This window comes from Callionymus lyra, chromosome 19, assembly GCF_982586985.1.
Source record: "Callionymus lyra chromosome 19, fCalLyr1.hap1.1, whole genome shotgun sequence".
Lineage (NCBI taxonomy): Eukaryota > Metazoa > Chordata > Actinopteri > Syngnathiformes > Callionymidae > Callionymus > Callionymus lyra.
Window position 1 is genome coordinate 9,043,834 of NC_141836.1, and position 18,076 is coordinate 9,061,909.

The window sequence follows — 18,076 nt, forward strand, 5'->3', positions numbered from 1 at the left end:
TATATCGATTAATTGAAATGAACATATATTCAATTCTGTCAAAGTAAACATGAAGATATTCAACATTTGTTTGAGATTGCCCTTAATAAATGGGAGTGTTTCATTGGGATAAATATTATTGTTACTCTACATTTCACATTCACAAATATTAATGTCAAAAATTCACTCCAATGATTAACATTTACATTGGCGAAAAAATGTATTAAAAGTATTAAATTGATTAAAAGTAAAAAAACAAATCATTCACGTGATTCACTCTTGTATTTGTAAAGTAACTTGTAATCCTTAGACTTGTTCATTTGTTGTTGTTGGACCAATTTTTTCTGTGAGTGTGTCTTTTATCGTTATTATTAATTCTACTATTAATCTTTAACCACTTGGTCCTCTATTAGATGTGCAAGCCCACATCTCAATTTGTATCGGACCAACTGTATCAGAGTCAGTAATATTTGTGTTGTTTCAGTCGTAAAAATAAATAAATAAAAATTAAATTAAAACACTATGAAGAGGGACTCCTCCAGGTCCAGCGCGGCGAAACACAAGACTCTCCACTTTCCTTAGGCATGCAGGGTGTAGCCGGACATGAAGGTCCCGTCCGGGGATGAGGGTTCAGCAGAACACGCAAGCCTTTTTAAGGAACACTCTGTCAATGGCGTTAAGTGACCAGTTTGGTAACTCCATCGTGGATCAATAGATAACCCTCAGTGTGTCGATGAACAGCTTGGCTGAATTATTCGCAGTTTTATATCCAGATCATTTAGGTCAGTGGATGTTTTTGCTACACGTTTGTTCACCAGGTGTCCAATCTCTGTGTCCTTCACTGGTGTCAGAATTATTGCCCCTTGAATTTCTGTCTCCATCCTTATCAAAGTGGTCCCAGTGTTAGGGGTGAGCTCGGAAGGACCCTGGCTAGCTCGGGCCCGATGTCAACAAAGAATTAATCGAATCTATTTGTTATCACTCTACGGTAACTCGGTTTTGGGCAATTATTATTAGTAACTTTTTTTTAGAATATCCCATAATTTTTCTGTTTGATTCACATTTTCTGCTAATAGATTGCTGTAGTATTCTTTCTTGCATTTATTTAGGATGTTATTTAACTTGTTTCTGTACCTTTTGAATCTCATTCCTCACTGAACTGTCCTACTTTTAATGAACTGTCAGTACAGTTGAGTGTTTTTTTTCTGCAGGCATTTATCAATGTTTTTGTCCTCATTCCTAATTGCGTGTCTTTTTTTCAGAGGACATTGTTTGTCATACAGTGTTGTAAAAGTTTGTAAAAATCTGTTTTATATAAATATTGTTCCAGTTTTGCTTCAGTAGTTCATTGTTTCGACTAGTATTCATTCCTTTTTTTTCCAGTCCTGACCCTAATGTATGTGTTTCATGTTACTGTTGCTTTGATTAAAAATATTTTGGGGACAAGGTCGTGTATCATGAAGATGAGACAGATGGACGCTGGATTATGCTTTTTAGTCCATCTGTATCAGCAGAGATTATATCTGCGGGGGATTCAAACATACGGTAAGTGTTGACGGCATTTACAATACTTTGATTTTTAGAAGCTTCGTTTTCACATTTCATTCATTCAGGGAAGATGGAGACGGAGAGGAGATGGAGGTCGTTCTTACGAAAGCTTTCAGGTTTTTATTAGATAAAAGTCTCGTTTCTGAATTGACAGAAAAGCATCAATCGAAAAACAGTAACAATGGAAAATGACATGAGAGGAAGTGGCCGGCCACTAACCCAATCGCCCGCCATCGATTTATAACAGTTTATTCTGATCAATAACATGCTGGCGTCGACACACTCGCCATCCACAGATACCTTCATCATCATCATCATCATCATCATCATCAATCAACCGTCGCATCAGTCGAGGTATCACAATCGAAAACACCTCTTATCTCGTATAAATGTTTATTTTTGGCAGCATTGAGATTCTGTCGCCACGGAAACAAACTGTCGGCAGATGCGTTGGACAGGTACTGGCTCCACCTCCGCGGAGAAGTTACCAGATGAAAAGAAAGTGTCGCCCACTCTTGTCAGGGCGGGGATGTGTGTGTGTGGGGATAAAAAAAAAACAAAAATCACACACCGTCGCCATTTTTTTTTTTTTGTCCATCTGGAGTTTTGAAGGTTGTCACGGTTACCATCAACGTTAACGAGGTTAGCAGCAACAACCATCGACATAGTCACATGATCATGACATCACCAGTTTTACAAAAAAACGTCATCAAGTAAACAACGAAGATAAACAGCCATCGAATCCAATCGCTCCAGGTTCAGACTGATCCATTATCAAAAAACACACACCAACAATTGTAACGTCCGGACCCGGGTCCGCTTGGATGAGATTCAATTGTCCGTGTCAATCATTAGACCAGGAAATAATCTGATTATTCATCATGAATTACATACTTTCTATAGTATATTATCTTTCTTTTTTTTAAATAATTGATATTAAGAGAAGAACGTAAATATAATCTTTGTGAGTTATAGTTCTTATATTTTTAAATGTCTTCTTTTTTCTTTTTTTTTTTATAATGCAGCATCAGCAATACGAGGAGCTTCAAGAGGTTTGATTGACAGTCTTCTCTGAGTCTTGAAACACCATACCAGGTTAAGTGACATGTGCTTATTTAAGCAGGAAGTGATGTCATCAGGTGCAAGTGAGTCCAGGAGGAGACTTAAAGCACACGGGAAATCTTCGACTCAAATACAACTACGTTGATTCCGAAACGTTGATAAAGACAAAAAAAAAGAACGACTGGAACTGAAGATGAAAAATAAGGAAGCGCTCCTTCTCCAGACGTATCGTGACATCACTTCCTCTCGGCGCCATCGGATGTTGAGTTTGAATGTCCGGCCCGAGATGGCAAGACGTTTTTCGCTCATGTCTCTCGCTGTAATTGTGCTTCAGGAGGGGAAGAGAGGCTCATGGGTAACGTGGTAGAATCCCTCACATGCTCTGGCCCTCCAGCTCCTCCCGCTCCTCCAGGGTCTCCACCAGGGGCTGGGAGACCACAGGCTCCTCCCCCCTCCCGGCCCGGGCTAAGATGTTCATCCACCTGAGCTGGAGCTCCTCCCCCTCGGCGCTGAAGAAGAGGGTCAGGTGGCTCTGGGTGATTTTGAAGGCATGGCGGCGGTCCAGGCGGTCGCTCGGCTCGGGGAGGGAAACCTCGAAGCCGATGAGAGGAATACTGCGCTGCGCCTTCACGTCCTTCAGAGAGAACGACACCAGTGAGGGAACCTTCGATTTTTAGTGTGTGTTCTATGCAAGTATCTCAGCGCCATCACAATATTGAACGGTAGAATTTAAGTATTAATATATAGAGATTTTCTTTAATAATTGGATTCAATAATTTGTATTTTTAAGGGTAATTTATTTTTAAATAATTCAATTTAATAATTGATATAGTGAAAAGATGAATATAGTTTGCCTTTTTAATATTTTTATTTGTATATTTTTCAAATAAATATTTTAGTTTAATATTATTATTATAATAATTCAAAACCTAATTCTCTAAATACTTTTTTTTTTTAAATAATTCGTAGTCATTCATTTTAATATAAAAATGTTGGTATAATATTGGACAAATATTGAATTTAGACAATTTATTTTTTGAATTATTAAAAGTTAGAATGTAAAACTATGTGGAAAAAATAAATCCCTCACTTTAAATTATTAGAATTTTATGATTCAATCATATATATATATATATATACATTTATATACAGTATATATACTATATATATACTATATACTACTATAGAAAAAAATCTTATCCAATTCTAATAATAAAAAACACTTTTATTTTCAATGTTTTTAATTCAAAGCTGCTTATTTCTATAAGAAATGTTGGTAAAATTCTGCCAACGACTAATGACGATACTGACTTTAAAGGCTGAAAATAACAAAAAGTAAATTGAATATTGAAAATTAAAAAAATTATTCATTTAAAAAATACATTTTAATTTGGTCATTAATTATATTTTTAAAAAATTCCAATCTCATCCTAATAATTCAAGAATATATTTCCATTAATGCTATATCTATAATTCCATAGCCTTATTTAATTGAATATAAAGATGTTGTTATAATATCGTGAAAACGATTTATTTTATTTTATTTAATTATTAAAAAAAACTAAATTCAACGTTTCAATATACACATTATTTTAACCAAATACGAAATAAAACAAATGATTCTAAATGGAACGATTGATTTCAATTATTAAAAAAAATAATTTTATGCTTTGAAAAAGCATTTAAATAAAAATCAAAGCACATGTCATTCACTCACCTGTGGCGCTCCGTACACGTACAGCACCAGCGGCTCGTTCTCAGGAATGACGAACCAGGCTCTCTGCCAGCCTCGGCCTCCGCCCTTCTCCATGTGCTGAAGGAAACTACAGATGACGCTGTTCTCTGCTGCCAGCGAGGCTTGTTTCTATAGCAACGGAGGAGAGTGAGCTTGAATATTTAGCATGACTTTGTTGTGTCACCTGACCTCTAGGATGGAGCGTCGCCTGTGAGCACCGCAGGGTTGACTGTAAGGCGTCGGTACCATTCCCACCAGCGTGGCGTAGCAGTCGATGCAGACGCGGTTGGCGCGGTTGTTGTCGTAGGACAGACGTGCCCGGAACTCTGAGCATTTCCCACAAACCACCTGGAGAGGATTTGACACGAGCGAGCATCAGCATCATGAGACAGATGTTTGGTATCAACCATCTTTTTCACCTCATTTGTTATGGGCTTGGAATATTTCCTGCTTGGATCAGCATTGACTAAAGAAATATTGTATAATATATTATTATTGGATGTTACTTTTTTTTGTAATAAAGTAGTTTTTTTGTTTTCTTTACTAAATCAATTTCTTTGATGGGGTTTGTCTTTTGGCTGCTAACATTTCTTTCAATTTATATTTTCTATTTGAATTTTATTTTTCAACCTTTGTTTTTATTTAAAGATGTTCTAAACCCATAATTTGTTACTACCCTAAAGTATTGTGTAAAGTATGCGTTAAATAATATATATATTTTTTTTTAATTAAGTCCTTAATTTAATAAAGGAAATCATAGGTTTTTATTCAAACGTAATGACTTTAAAATAAAAAAAAAATCTATATATTTATAAATATTTATTTATTTAATTCTAGCTAAGCTAGCACCATTAGCCGCTAGCTAAGCTAGCATTGTTAGCTTCAAGCTAAGCTAGCACTGTTAGCCGCTAAGCTAGCAAGGATAGCATCTTAAAATTAACTTTACAGTTTTAACAGTTTTTTTTAATCAATAAATAGAGGAAATAAAGAAAGAATCAATAAATAAATAATGCTTTAATTATTAATATTATTAAATGAAGAAATATGGGTTTTAAAAATTGTCAATATTATACATTGTGCAACGTTCTATGTGTGAATTTGTAAAGATGAAGAAGTTGTAGAAAATGTGTTAAAAAGGTGTAGATTTTTATTTACAATCTCTTTCATCGAACCTACAGTTGTGATGGTTTTAAACACATGTGACTCACGTGTCCACAGGCTTTACAGTGATGGCGTCTCTTGGTGATGGAGTTGAACGGCTCCTGGCACTTCATGCACAGAGTCACGGCGTTCTCGCGCACCGGAGTCGGAGCTCGCTTTCCCAACTCTACGCAGCTCTGAGCGACCGGGAAGAGACAAGTCGGCGTTGAGTTGTTATGCCGACGATGAGCGAGTGTGTGCGTGTGTGTGTGTGTGTGCGTGTGTGTGTGTGTGTGTGTGTGTGTGTGTGTGTGTGTGTGTGTGTGTGTGTGTGTGTGAGGTACCGGGGAGTGTGGCGGTGACGACTCGTGTTCTCTCAGCAGAGTCAGGTGTCTGTAGTTGTCCATGGTTTGTTCGTGTCGCTGGATCGTCGCCTGAATCGCCTACGACAACAACAACAACAACAACAACAACAAGAAAACAAATTAAGATGTGATGCACGAGTTTGAGCTAGTCATCCATTTTGTTTGCTAGTTATCGGACATAATCTCCTTGGCAGTGGTATCATGGCTCAGGTGCTGAATAACATGACGATTAATTTAATTTAGGATATAGGATTCAGATTATAAATGGTTGAATTTAACTTTTTTTTAAATTTAATTTAAAGCATTTAATTATTTTTTTAAAAATGTAGTTAATTATTTTTATATTGAAAGGTTGCATTTATTTTTATTCAATCATTTATTTAATTAATATGTATATTAAAGGTTAAATAAATGTTTTTTATACAATCTTTTATTTTTAAATCGAATATTTTTAAACATAGAGTTTGATATTCTAATTTCAATAGTTGTAAAATAATTTTTTTAATTCAATATTTTTTAATTTGTAGCATTTTCAAATTCAAAGTAGACATTCATTCCAATTATTAAAAAAAAACCCATTAAAAATGTAATATTTTTTAATTTAAAACAATTCAGAAAAAATGTTGTCCAAAAAATTAGTTCCAACATTTTAATACTGAATTTTAAAGGCTTTGAATATTTTGTAAAAATAACCTTTTTTATAACCCTCAGATTAATTCAAAACTTAATTTTAATTTAATGTTACTCTAATATTTTTAAATTCAATATAAATAGCATAACACTGCCAATGTTTTAGTTAAATTAATAAAAAAAAATATATAAATATTTCATGTAGAAATTATTGAACCCAATTATTCCCACAGTTGAAATGTTAAATATAATAATAATTAAATGTATTGTTATGACACTGATATACTTAAAAATCAACAACTGTTGGTAAATACAAGAGACATGTTTACCTGGACCCAGTCATTCTTCTCCTCCTCTGTCCTGTAGCAACACAAACAACCACCGTTAACACCATCACAATGTGTGTGTGCAAGTGTGTGTGTGCAGGTGTGTGTGTGTGTGTGTGTGTGTGTGTGTAGGTGCAAGTGTGTGTGTGTGTGTGTACCTGGCCTGCAGCTCCAATGATCTTTGTTTCCCACACACCAGGAAAGTCCGAGGAACAGTAACACAGCTCGGTTCCTTCAGCTGCAGCACCAAAAGAATGATGTCATCTATTTGACTAAAAAGGGGGCGTGGCCTCTAGCTCGACCTCTCACCTCCATGCCGTCGACGTCGATGCGGGCGCGGACGCTGTACTTCTGACCAATCAGGCGCAGCTTCGGTACGCAGTAGAGCAGCCTGTCGTTGAACTGCGGAGAGAGTCACACGTCGTGAGTGGCGTCGCAAAAGAACTCGGGGTCAGATCCGGGTCCAAGTACCAGGATGAGGTAGCGGTCTTGAGTGGTGCCGTTCTTGTTGGAGAGCTTGAGGATGTGACCCTCTTTGATGAGCTCGTTGGTGGGGTTCACGATGTCCTCCTCGCCGCCCAACAGCTCGTACACCTTCAGCAACTTTCTCATCCGCTCCTGCAAGATGTGACATCCCATCATATTTCACGGGTCGCTTAAGATGTTTAATTTACAGAACAAAGATATTCTTGTTTTCAAACATTAGATCTTTGGCTACAAGAGTCAAAGTGGTCCATGAAACACTGACTTGAGTTTAGAAAACTCACCATCTTACTGATGGCGGCGTTGCAGTGTTCTGCTGCCGTGGCGATGAGCTCCAGAGACTCTGGAGGGACAAAGAGAAGCAGATTTATTTAGTTTTGTGAGTTTTAAATGGATGTATTTTGTAATTATTGAAATTTTAATATCAAACTCTGTTTAAAAAAAGCTTTTTTTTTCATTACAAAAATCCAAAACAAATACAACCTTTCAATATAAAAGTATTTATTTTAATTATTCAAAGAACATATGGCACTCGTCCATGTATATCTGCCTGCAATATTACATAGTATATATTTTAAAAATATATTGGAATTAAATTGCATTTTAACGTTAATGTTGTTTTATTATAAATCAATAAATGTGAGGTTCACGAAAATGACATCATCATAAATTCGTGATTTTAAATTGAATAATTCTGATACAGAGTTAATATGAAGATAAATATGAATAATAAAATTACATTTTTGTTTTTTAAAGCATTTAATTTTTTTTTTAAATAATTAAAATAAATAATTAATATATTGAAAGGTTGTATTTGGTTGTTTTTTTAATTTATTATTTATTTATAATTTTACATTTATACGTTTAATTTAAAACGCTATGAATCAAAAAACTTTTAATATATAAGCTGTAATTAAAAGTTATCTAAATCAGAATATAATAAAAATATATATATATTATTATTATTCATTATTATTAATTATTATATTATTGTATTAATTAAAATACAACCTTTCAATATTTGAAGTATTTATTTATTTTTAAACAATTAAATTATTTTAAAAAAAGAAGAACATTTGGAAATGTATGTATTTTACAATTACTGAAATTGGAATATCAAAACCTTTTCTTTTTTAAATTTACATTTATTTGAAACAAATTCAACCTTTATATATAATACATTTTTATTAAAATGATTAAAAAAAACTATGGGTATAAAAAATATTCATTTAAAATGTATTTCTAATTCTTAAAAAAAACCTTTAATGTTCAAATTATTGAATGTAATTCATCAAAAACACAATAAAATGCTTAAGAAAGTGTAAAAATGTCAAAGACAAAGATCTTCAGGAGGTCTTACTCTGGGCGTCACAGTGGTCTGCAGCATCTTCAGGAAGCGTGTGCAGATAATCCTTCAGCAGGAGCTCGTACCGTGGGATCCTCTGGACCGGCTCCAGCATGTGGTGCTGCAGGGTCAGGTTAGCGCAGCACTCCTCGCGCTGACCCAAACAAACACACAACAACAACTGCATCAACACAAACGCACAAACTCTGAATCCCTCGGACTCTACCTGGATCTCCTGGATGATGGTCTTGAAAGGAACGGATCTCTGGGTCCAGGCGTTCAGCAGCTCCATGGCTCGGTCGAAGTTCTTCACGTACTCGCCGTACATCTTCAGGAACGGGGCCAGCTTCTGCAGGATGTCTCCGATGCGAGGGTTCGAGTCCCTGAGGAGACGATGTTCATGAAAGTGTGTGTGGTTGAGTGGTGTGTGTGAGTGTGTGTGTGTGAGTGTGTGTACCATTCCTCCATCCTCTTCTGCAGCGCCGGGAGCAGGAATTGTTGATGGAAACAGTAGATGGACGAGATGTTGGAGAAGATCCCTTGGATGACGTCGCACGGGAAGGAGGATCGACAGCGAGATTCTTCCAGGAGTCGAGCGCAGAAGACCTGCAGGTGGAGAAGAACATCATGAAGCTCTCGTCGTGCTGAAAATAACTCAAAAACGGATGAATTTTAATTAAAGAAAAAAGCTTAAGTGCCAATAACAGGACAAGAAATGGATCATTAAATGTTGGAAGTTGTTTTAGGCTGTTTAAAAACATGAATCTTAAGGTTACGGTTAAGGTTAAGCTTAAGGTAGAACCTTATTGATCCCTCAGGAGAAATTGTTTTTTTTTTCCAAATTATCCACAGCAAATACAGCAATTTTTCATAAAAAATAATCAAAATAAAATAAGAACAAGAACAAAGAGCAATAAAGATTATAATTGTTATAAAATAAAATTAAAATTACTTAAAGTTGGTTTAAATTATACATCTGGCTCGGGGGCCAAATATGGCCTGCCAATTCATTTTACGTGGCCCGCTGGATGGTTGGCTCAAAATTAAAAAATTAAAAAAGTAGATTATTGTTTATTTTGTTATGGCGATCCAGTTTAGATGTTTTTAAGAGATTCGGGATTCGAACTATACTACAAGTTAAGCCAGAGAACAATCACAGAGATCATTAAGATCAATTCAGCGTCTCATCAAGAACGGACCATGAAGCTCTTGTTGCTGAAAATAACTCAAAAACGAAAGAATGAATTTTAATTAAAGAAAAAAGTGTCAATAACAAGATAAGAAACTGGTTGAAAAACATGTTGGAAGTGCTTCTGAGTTTTAAGAGTCTGTTAAAAAACATGTTAGTTTAATTCCTACATCTGGCTCGGGGGCCAAATACGGCCTGCCAATTCATTTTACGTGGCCCGATGGATGGTTGGCTCAAAATCAAAAAATGTAAAAAGTAGATTATTATTCATGTTGTTATGGTGATCCTATTATGATGTTTTCAAGATATTCGGAATTCGAACTAGAGAATAAACACAGAGATCATTAAGATAATTTAATCGTCAACAAATAAAAAAATCAATATGAAATTCGACTCATAACTTCCTGTTTGGTCAGAGATTTTGTCCGCTTGATTATGGATTTTCAATAACGGAATTCAATTTTAAGAATATTGTTATAATAGTAAGAAAGTAGTGCCAATATTACATTTTCAAAGGCTATGAATTGTGTGACCGAGTTCGTTCTCGACCTTCACTCACCTGGTCCAGAAGGTGCAGTTTGGACACGTAAGTGATTTCGGTGTTTATAAGTTCGTTGGCGATGTTGAAGACCCTCTGGTGGACAGTCAGCTGCATTACACAAAACATTCGATCAATTAACCGGCGAGAGAAGAAGAAGAAGACGGTTTTTCGACAAAGACGCACCTCGGGTAAGTCGAGCGGTTTGCCAGGCGGGAGCACCAGGGTCAGCTCCACCTCCTCCTCGAGGTCACTGTCCCTGTCCTCGGAGAGGTCACGCCCGGCGCCGCCGTCCTCGTCCTTTCCTTCGCCGCCGTACAGGGACAGACCGGTGAGGTACTGGTACACGGCGCCGCCGCCGTCGTCCACGCCGGCGAAGCAGAGCTCCTCGCTGTGCGACGGCGAGCTGAGGCTGTCGATGCCGCTGTCCCGGTTGGCCACCTTCCCTTCCGACTGCGAGGAGGGGAGCGGGAGAGACCCCGAGGGGAGACGCTGGGGTTGTTGTTTCGGGGGGACCGTGGCGGGGAACCTCTGGTCGCCGGGGTCGACGCCGCTGGATTCATTCTCGGAGGCGCTGTAGCCGGACTCCAGCGACAGACGCTTGTTCTGCGCCCGACGGATGGTCACCTCCTCTTCCTCCTCGTCCTCCTCCTCGTCCTCAGGCAGCTCCCCCGGGGCGCTGGGATGGTGGGAGGCCGGGGACGCTAGCGACGGCGGCGACGAAGGCTGGGAGGAGGAGCCGGAGGAAGGCGGGTCAGGGACTCGGGGGCATATCGTGCCCCCCGTGATGTCGGGGACCACGATGATCTGCTCGCTGAGACCAGGAGAGAGAGGATTAACGGTCTGAACCCCGACACTTGATCGGAGACCGGACTCACCGCTCGAACTTCTCGATCAGAGACAGAACACAGGTCGGCGAGGCGGTGCCGTCCAAGCGGGAGGGAGGGATACGCCCGAGCCGGGGGTCGGTCGGGGAGGACCGGCAGGGGGGCCACGGAGGGAGGGGCTTGTCTGGAGCGAGGGGGCGGGGCCTGGAGGCACCTGTCTGTAGGTGGGGGGGCTTTGGCGGGACTGTGGAGGGACATGAACAGGAAGAAGTGAGTCTTAAGAAGAGTTAGATCTAGAGCTCCTCAAATGTGTCTTAATGTATTAAAAATATCAAATTGTTATAAATTTAAATTCACTTTTTAGTTGATTATACTAATAAACATGAATAATTTCTTTATGTCCGGAAAGTCCTAAAGCTACATACTACCCAAACTACCACTGTTTCTTTAAGTGACATTACAAAATTAAAAGTTAAATTTATGTAACATGTGATGAGAAGAATTTTATTAAAATATTAAATTTCTCTTTATTTTCCCCATTATTGATATAACGCATTTTTGTAGTAAATATTTTAGTTTAAACTGAAAAAAATCACCTGTTTTTTGTTGACCATACATTAAGGAAATAGTGTTATTATACTGTATTTTGTACTGTGTTTCTATCAAAAGCTTAAAAAATGAAAATATTTAAAACTATATATATAATTATTATGATGTCATTTTAAAAAAGGCAACATTAAACTGGTAAAAAAAAAAGATAACTTTTTAGCTAAGCTCAGGCGCAATTTAAATTCCTTAGGGGCCACATTTTGTACTGTGGCTGCTGTAAGGGACCGTCAAAAAAGTGTCTAAAGAATAAAATAAATTAATAAAATTACTTTACTTATTATGCAAAAAAATGTATTCCTAATCAGAGACTAGTATTGAATCATAGAAACAAATACAAAATAAAATAGTTTATTTATTATCTTTAACCTCATAAGGGCCACATTAATACTGTCAGAGACCACACAGGTCTGACTTAGCTAGTTGATACCAGTGCAAGTTGCAGTCATTCATTGCAGAGTTTTTTTTGATATGTTGAGGATTATTTTCTTGTCGCCTACACAAAGTGAAAAAATTGAAAAATAAAGCTACTATATAGAATACATTTATGTTTCTCCCTAGTTCTTTTATGACTAAAAGAAAAAAATGGAAATTGTGTTGGCAAAGATGAATTGGCTAGAAATTTCCAACCTTTTTTACAGAAAAAAATATTTTTTGGAAAACAAATTAGATTATTTAAAAATAAATGCATGTCGGGACATTTACCCTGAGGTTTAGGTCCCAGTGTTGGGGTCCGGATCTGGGTCAGGGAGGCGGTCGCGGACGCTTCTATCATGCCACAGTCGTCCGCCGGGAGAGACCGACACTCCGTCACCACCGCTCCGGTTCTTAAGGACGAGACCAGGGAGGCTCGCCCCTGATCGCAGATCAGCTCTTGGGGGGCGTCTGCATCGACCTCCCTCCGGTGGCCACAGGGGGAGCAGGAGGGATCCAGAGCGAGAGTCTTTGCTAGCAAGCTGGGGCTGGAGGAGGCGGGACCTACGGGGTCAGAATAAGCCTCATTAGGATAGTTTTATATATTCTGATCATTAAATCTGGTTCTTCTGTCTTCAGGGATGGTTTAGAAGGTTCTGTGTTGATGCAGACGAACCAGAACATCTATGGGTTTGTGTCGAACAAAGATGAGGGAGGTTCTTCTAATGAGGGTGAGCGGGGGGGGGGATTCCTCTGGTTAAGAAGGTTACTGCTGGGTGCTCTAATAGGGTTGCTGGTGATTAAGGTCAGTGTTGGTTTATTGAAGGAGGGAGTGCTGCTGCGTTGTTGGGGGTTCTTGTTGTTATTAAACCAACAGCCACGAGAAGTTGTGTATATTTGGGTCGACTTCAAGTTTTAATGAGGTCTTGGGAAACGGAAGAGGAGATCCTTCTGGCCTCGGTGAAGTGGAGGTGCTAATGAAGGAGGCGTGGTCACGAGGAAATGAGACAATAATTGAAGGTTACACTGGATGGTAAATGATCTTGATGGGGGGAAGATTTCGTTCTGGAGAAAGAAGTGATGGCTGTGAAATGCAACTGACTGGAGGTGAAAAGGGACGAGTTGGTAGTTCATTATTATGGTTCTAAGATGGAGGAACTTGTGACAAAGAACCGACGACATTGTGATGACAGAAGGTGCAATTTGCACCTCTTCACAAGTACTTGTGAAGAGGTGCTAGTTTGGAGAGTAGAGATGTGCTGGGTGTGGAATAGTTGAGGTTAAAAATTGCGATGCTAGTTATTCTGTTGAAACACACTTGCTTCATGATGATGGAGGTGCTAGTTTTAATGATGGAGGTTCTAGTTTTGATGACAGAGGTTCTAGTTTTGATGATGGAGGTTCTAGTTTTGATGACAGAGATGCTAGTTTCTGTGATGGAGGTTCTAGTTTTGATGATGGAGGTTCTAGTTTTGATGACAGAGGTTCTAGTTTTGATGATGGAGGTTCTAGTTTTGATGACAGAGATTCTAGTTTTGATGATGGAGGTTCTAGTTTTGATGACAGAGGTTCTAGTTTTGATGATAGAGATGCTAGTTTCTGTGATGGAGGTTCTAGTTTTGATGATGGAGGTTCTAGTTTTGATGACAGAGGTTCTAGTTTTGATGATGGAGGTTCTAGTTTTGATGACAGAGAATCTAGTTTATGTGATGGAGGTTCTAATTTAGATGACATAGATGCTGGTTTTGATGATGGAAGTTCTAGTTTAGATGACAGAGGTTCTAGTTTTGATGATGGAGGTTCTAGTTTTGATGATGGAGTTTAGATGACAGAGGTTCTAGTTTTGATGGCAGAGAAGCTAGTTTTGATGATGGAGGTTCTAGTTTTGATGACAGAGTTTCTAGTTTGGATGAAATAGAAGCTAGTTTTTATGACAGAGGTTTTAGTTTAGATGACAGAGATGCTGGTGTTGATGATGTAGGTTCTCGTTTTGATGATGGAGGTTCTAGTTTTGATGACAATGGTGCTAGTTTAAATGACAGAGAAGCTAGTTTTGATGATGTAGGTTCTAGTTTTGATGATGTAGGTTCTAGTTTTGATGATGGAGGTTCTAGTTTAGATGACAGAGTTTATAGTTTTGATGACAGAGGTTCTAGTTTTGATGACAGATCTCTGTCATCAAAACTAGAACCTGCTAGTTTTGATAATGGAGGTTCTAGTTTTGATGACAATGGTGCTAGTTTAGATGACAGAGAAGCTAGTTTTGATGATGTAGGTTCTAGTTTTGATGATGTAGGTTCTAGTTTTGATGATGGAGGTTCTAGTTTAGATGACAGAGTTTATAGTTTTGATGACAGAGGTTCTAGTTTTGATTTCAGAGGTTCTAGTTTTGATGACAGAGGTTCTAGTAAAGATGAAAGAGAGATGCTGGTTTTGATGACAGAGGTTCTAGTTTAGATGACAGAGATGCTGGTTTTGATAATGGAGGTTCTAGTTTAGATGATGGAGGTTCTAGTTTTGATGACAGGGGTTCTAGTTTAGATGAGGAGATGCTGGTTTTGATGATGGAGCTAATTTAGACAACAGAGATGCTGGTTTTGATGATGGATGTTCTAGTTTTGATGACAGAGATGCTAGTTTTGATAATGGAGGTTCTAGTTTTGATGACAGAGGTTCTAGTTTAGATGACAGAGATGCTGGTTTTGATGATGTAGGTTCTAGTTTTGATTTCAGAGGTTCTAGTTTTGATGACAGAGGTTCTAGTTAAGATGAAAGAGAGATGCTGGTTTTGATGACAGAGGTTCTAGTTTAGATGACAGAGATGCTGGTTTTGATAATGGAGGTTCTAGTTTAGATGATGGAGGTTCTAGTTTTGATGACAGAGGTTCTAGTTTAGATGACAGAAAAGCTGGTTTTGATGATGTAGGTTCTAGTTTTGATGACAGAGGTTCTAGTTTTGATGATGGAGGTTCTAGTTTTGATGACAGAGGTTCTAGTTTTGATGATGGATGTTCTAGTTTTGATGACAGAGGTTCTAGTTAAGATGAAAGAGATGCTGGTTTTGATGACAGAGGTTCTAGTTTAGATGATGGAGGTTCTAGTTTTGATGACAGAGGTTCTAGTTTTGATGATGGATGTTCTAGTTTTGATGACAGAGATGCTGGTTTTGATAATGGAGGTTCTAGTTTAGATGATGGAGGTTCTAGTTTTTATGATGGGGGTTCTAGTTTTGATGAGGAGATGCTAGTTTTGATGGTGGAGCTAGTTTAGATGACAGTGATGCTAGTTTTGATGATGGAGGTTCTAGTTTTGATGAGGAGATGCTAGTTTTGATGGTGGAGCTAGTTTAGATGACAGTGATGCCAGTTTTGATGACAGATGTTCTAGTTTGGATGAAAGAGATGCCAGTTTTGATGATGGAGGTTCTAGTTTTGATGAGGAGATGCTAGTTTGATGGTGGAGCTAGTTTAGATGACAGTGATGCTAGTTTCGATGATGGAGGTTCTATTTTTGATGAGAAGATGCTGGTTTTGATGATGGAGCTAGTTTAGATGACAGTGATGCTAGTTTTGATGATGGAGGTTCTAGTTTTGATTAGGAGATGCTGGTTTTGATGATGGAGGTTCTAGTTTAGATGACAGAGATGCTGGTTTTGATGACGAAGATGCTAGTTTATGTGATGGAGGTTCTAGTTTTGAAGATGGAGGTTTTAGTTTTGATGATGGAGGTGCTGGTTTTGATGACAAAGATCATGATGTGATCAGGGAGGTGTTATTTCATCGTGTAAAATATCAAGATTCAATTAACGAAGGTGTTTTGCATGTGATGATGGTGCTTAAGAGGGAGATGCAAGTATCTGGATTAAGGATGTGGTTGAGATGGAGGTGGAGAGGTTCAGGATGGTGTTGCTTGTGGTTCAAACGACGAGGGCAACCGAATGAAGAATCTACTTGTGATGCTGGATGTGATGGAAAAGGTGCAAATTCTGGAGCCGACGAACGATGAATAACGCTGGAAACACTGATGCTTTTCTTTTTACACCTCAAATGAACACATGCTCTTCACACCAGACTGTGTGTGTGTGTGTCATGTGGGGGTGTGTCTGTCTGACCGAGGAGACACTGATACAACAAATCAATATATTTGCATCCAGTCATTTCACGCTGCCGTCGACGAAGACGAGGGACAACATGACAGCATGACGATCGGTGGTCAATGATGGTGAATAGTAAAAATGATCACGTGATGACAAGTGGGATGAAGGTTGGTGGTGGTGGGGGGGGGATGATGAAGGTGAGAATGGTGGATGCTGGTGCTGTCAATAATGATTGGATGGATGACGGTGAAGGATGGTGAGGATGATGAGGATGGTGGGGATGAAGGTGAAACCGCAGCCTTACTACCCTACATTCACTGCGGCTAAATGTCGGTCAGTGAGCGCGCGTGCAAGCGCCTGTAGATTGCCTGCGTGCACGTGTGGCTCCCCGCCCCCCCTTTCCTTCCTCCTAACATCCCCATTTTCATCACCGTGACATTTGATTTATTTCAGCTGTCAATGTTTGTCGTGTGCAGATGTGCTCACCTCTGCTCAGGCTGCTTCTGTCCATGTACACCGCGCAGCAAAACACTAATCCGGTCATGAAAAGATGGAGGTGCGGGGGGAGAGCGGCTCTCCCTGGTCCACGCGCAAGAAGAAACCGGGTCACAACGCGCGCGGACACCGGACCTGTCGCTGCGAGTCTGACCCACACGGACACGGCTCGGCAGACCGACCGACCCGACCGACGGTTCTGCTGCTGCTGCTGCCTATAGGATGGAGAAGTAGGTTAGAGCCGCTCGGTTCGCTCCAGAGGGCTGCCCGGTGAGAGAGCGGCGGGCGGGCGGGGCTGCTGCCTCCTCCGCGCGGGTTTCCATGACGACCAGTTTTTGATCAATCGCACACACAGAGATGCGCAGATTTTCATTTGAAAAACACGGCGAGAGTTGAAAATCCATAGGATTTTTTTTGTTTGTTGTTTGGCGAGACGATCGTGTCGATATTAGAGAAATCTTTTCAATCTTGAATCGATGACAATGCAGTTGAGGAGGTGATGGGATGTTTGCTGATGAGGGAGGTTGTTGGTTCGAATCCTCGTATAGGAATCTATAGGATAAGCTCCTGAATATATAAATATAAGATGCATATAAATGTGAAAATGTATTGAAAAGATGAATTTGATGTTTTTGTAAAACGTGGATGGAAAAATATAAATATATAAAATATATACACCAGATATTTTTTACTTGTCATCGTCACTGTGTCAATAAAATACATTTAAAATATTTAGTTTGTGTCCTGGAAGTTGCATTTAATGAAGTTAGCTCCTAATATATACATTTAAAATTCTCATTATGATAGAATACTTTGTTTTTAAAAATAATACCTTCAAGACTAGCTAGCTTAGCTATCATGGAGACTTTGTGTTTTTCTTTTATATAAAAGTATTTTGTCCTTTAAGAAAAACACAATTCTAATAGGGATTAGCGTCTAGGACGGATGATATTCTTGCAGGTTGTACATGCCTCGTATGTTTTTCAAAATCTCCTTTTCCCGGATGATTTTTTTATTTTTTTATATATAAATAAATCTCCTCCAGACAAGGGATCTGCAGTCTGCATGAAAAGAAGTGGAGAAGCTGCTCCTCGTGGAGGATGACAGGCTGCAGATGAGAGAGAGAAGGAGGTGCAGGAGCGAGAGCTGCAGGAGAGAGATATTCACAAGCGAGGGAGAAAGAGCTGCAGCAAGCTGTGAGACGGAAAGAACTGCAGAAGGGAAGAGTTGAGGATGAAAGGGGTGCGAGAGAACTGTACACAAAGAAAGAAAGATGCAGGGAGGGAAGTGAAGAAGAG

The 18,076-nt window shown here is 38.9% G+C and overlaps 1 protein-coding gene across 1 annotated transcript; it reads right to left on the reverse strand.

Annotated features, from left to right (window-relative positions):
* Positions 1–1,632: 1,632 nt before the first annotated feature.
* On the reverse strand, positions 1,633–17,022 carry fgd1 (FYVE, RhoGEF and PH domain containing 1). The gene is made up of 18 exons (XM_087781635.1): positions 16,770–17,022; positions 12,479–12,751; positions 11,219–11,411; positions 10,527–11,154; positions 10,362–10,451; positions 9,071–9,219; positions 8,840–8,996; positions 8,629–8,767; positions 7,553–7,611; positions 7,257–7,403; positions 7,095–7,187; positions 6,944–7,023; positions 6,789–6,819; positions 5,809–5,907; positions 5,533–5,661; positions 4,514–4,672; positions 4,307–4,453; positions 1,633–3,223 (listed from the first exon to the last, which is right to left on the reverse strand). Exons 1-18 carry the CDS (start codon positions 16,825–16,827, stop codon positions 2,963–2,965), a joined length of 2,892 nt encoding a protein of 963 aa, XP_087637761.1. The 5' UTR covers positions 16,828–17,022; the 3' UTR covers positions 1,633–2,962.
* Positions 17,023–18,076: the final 1,054 nt, after the last annotated feature.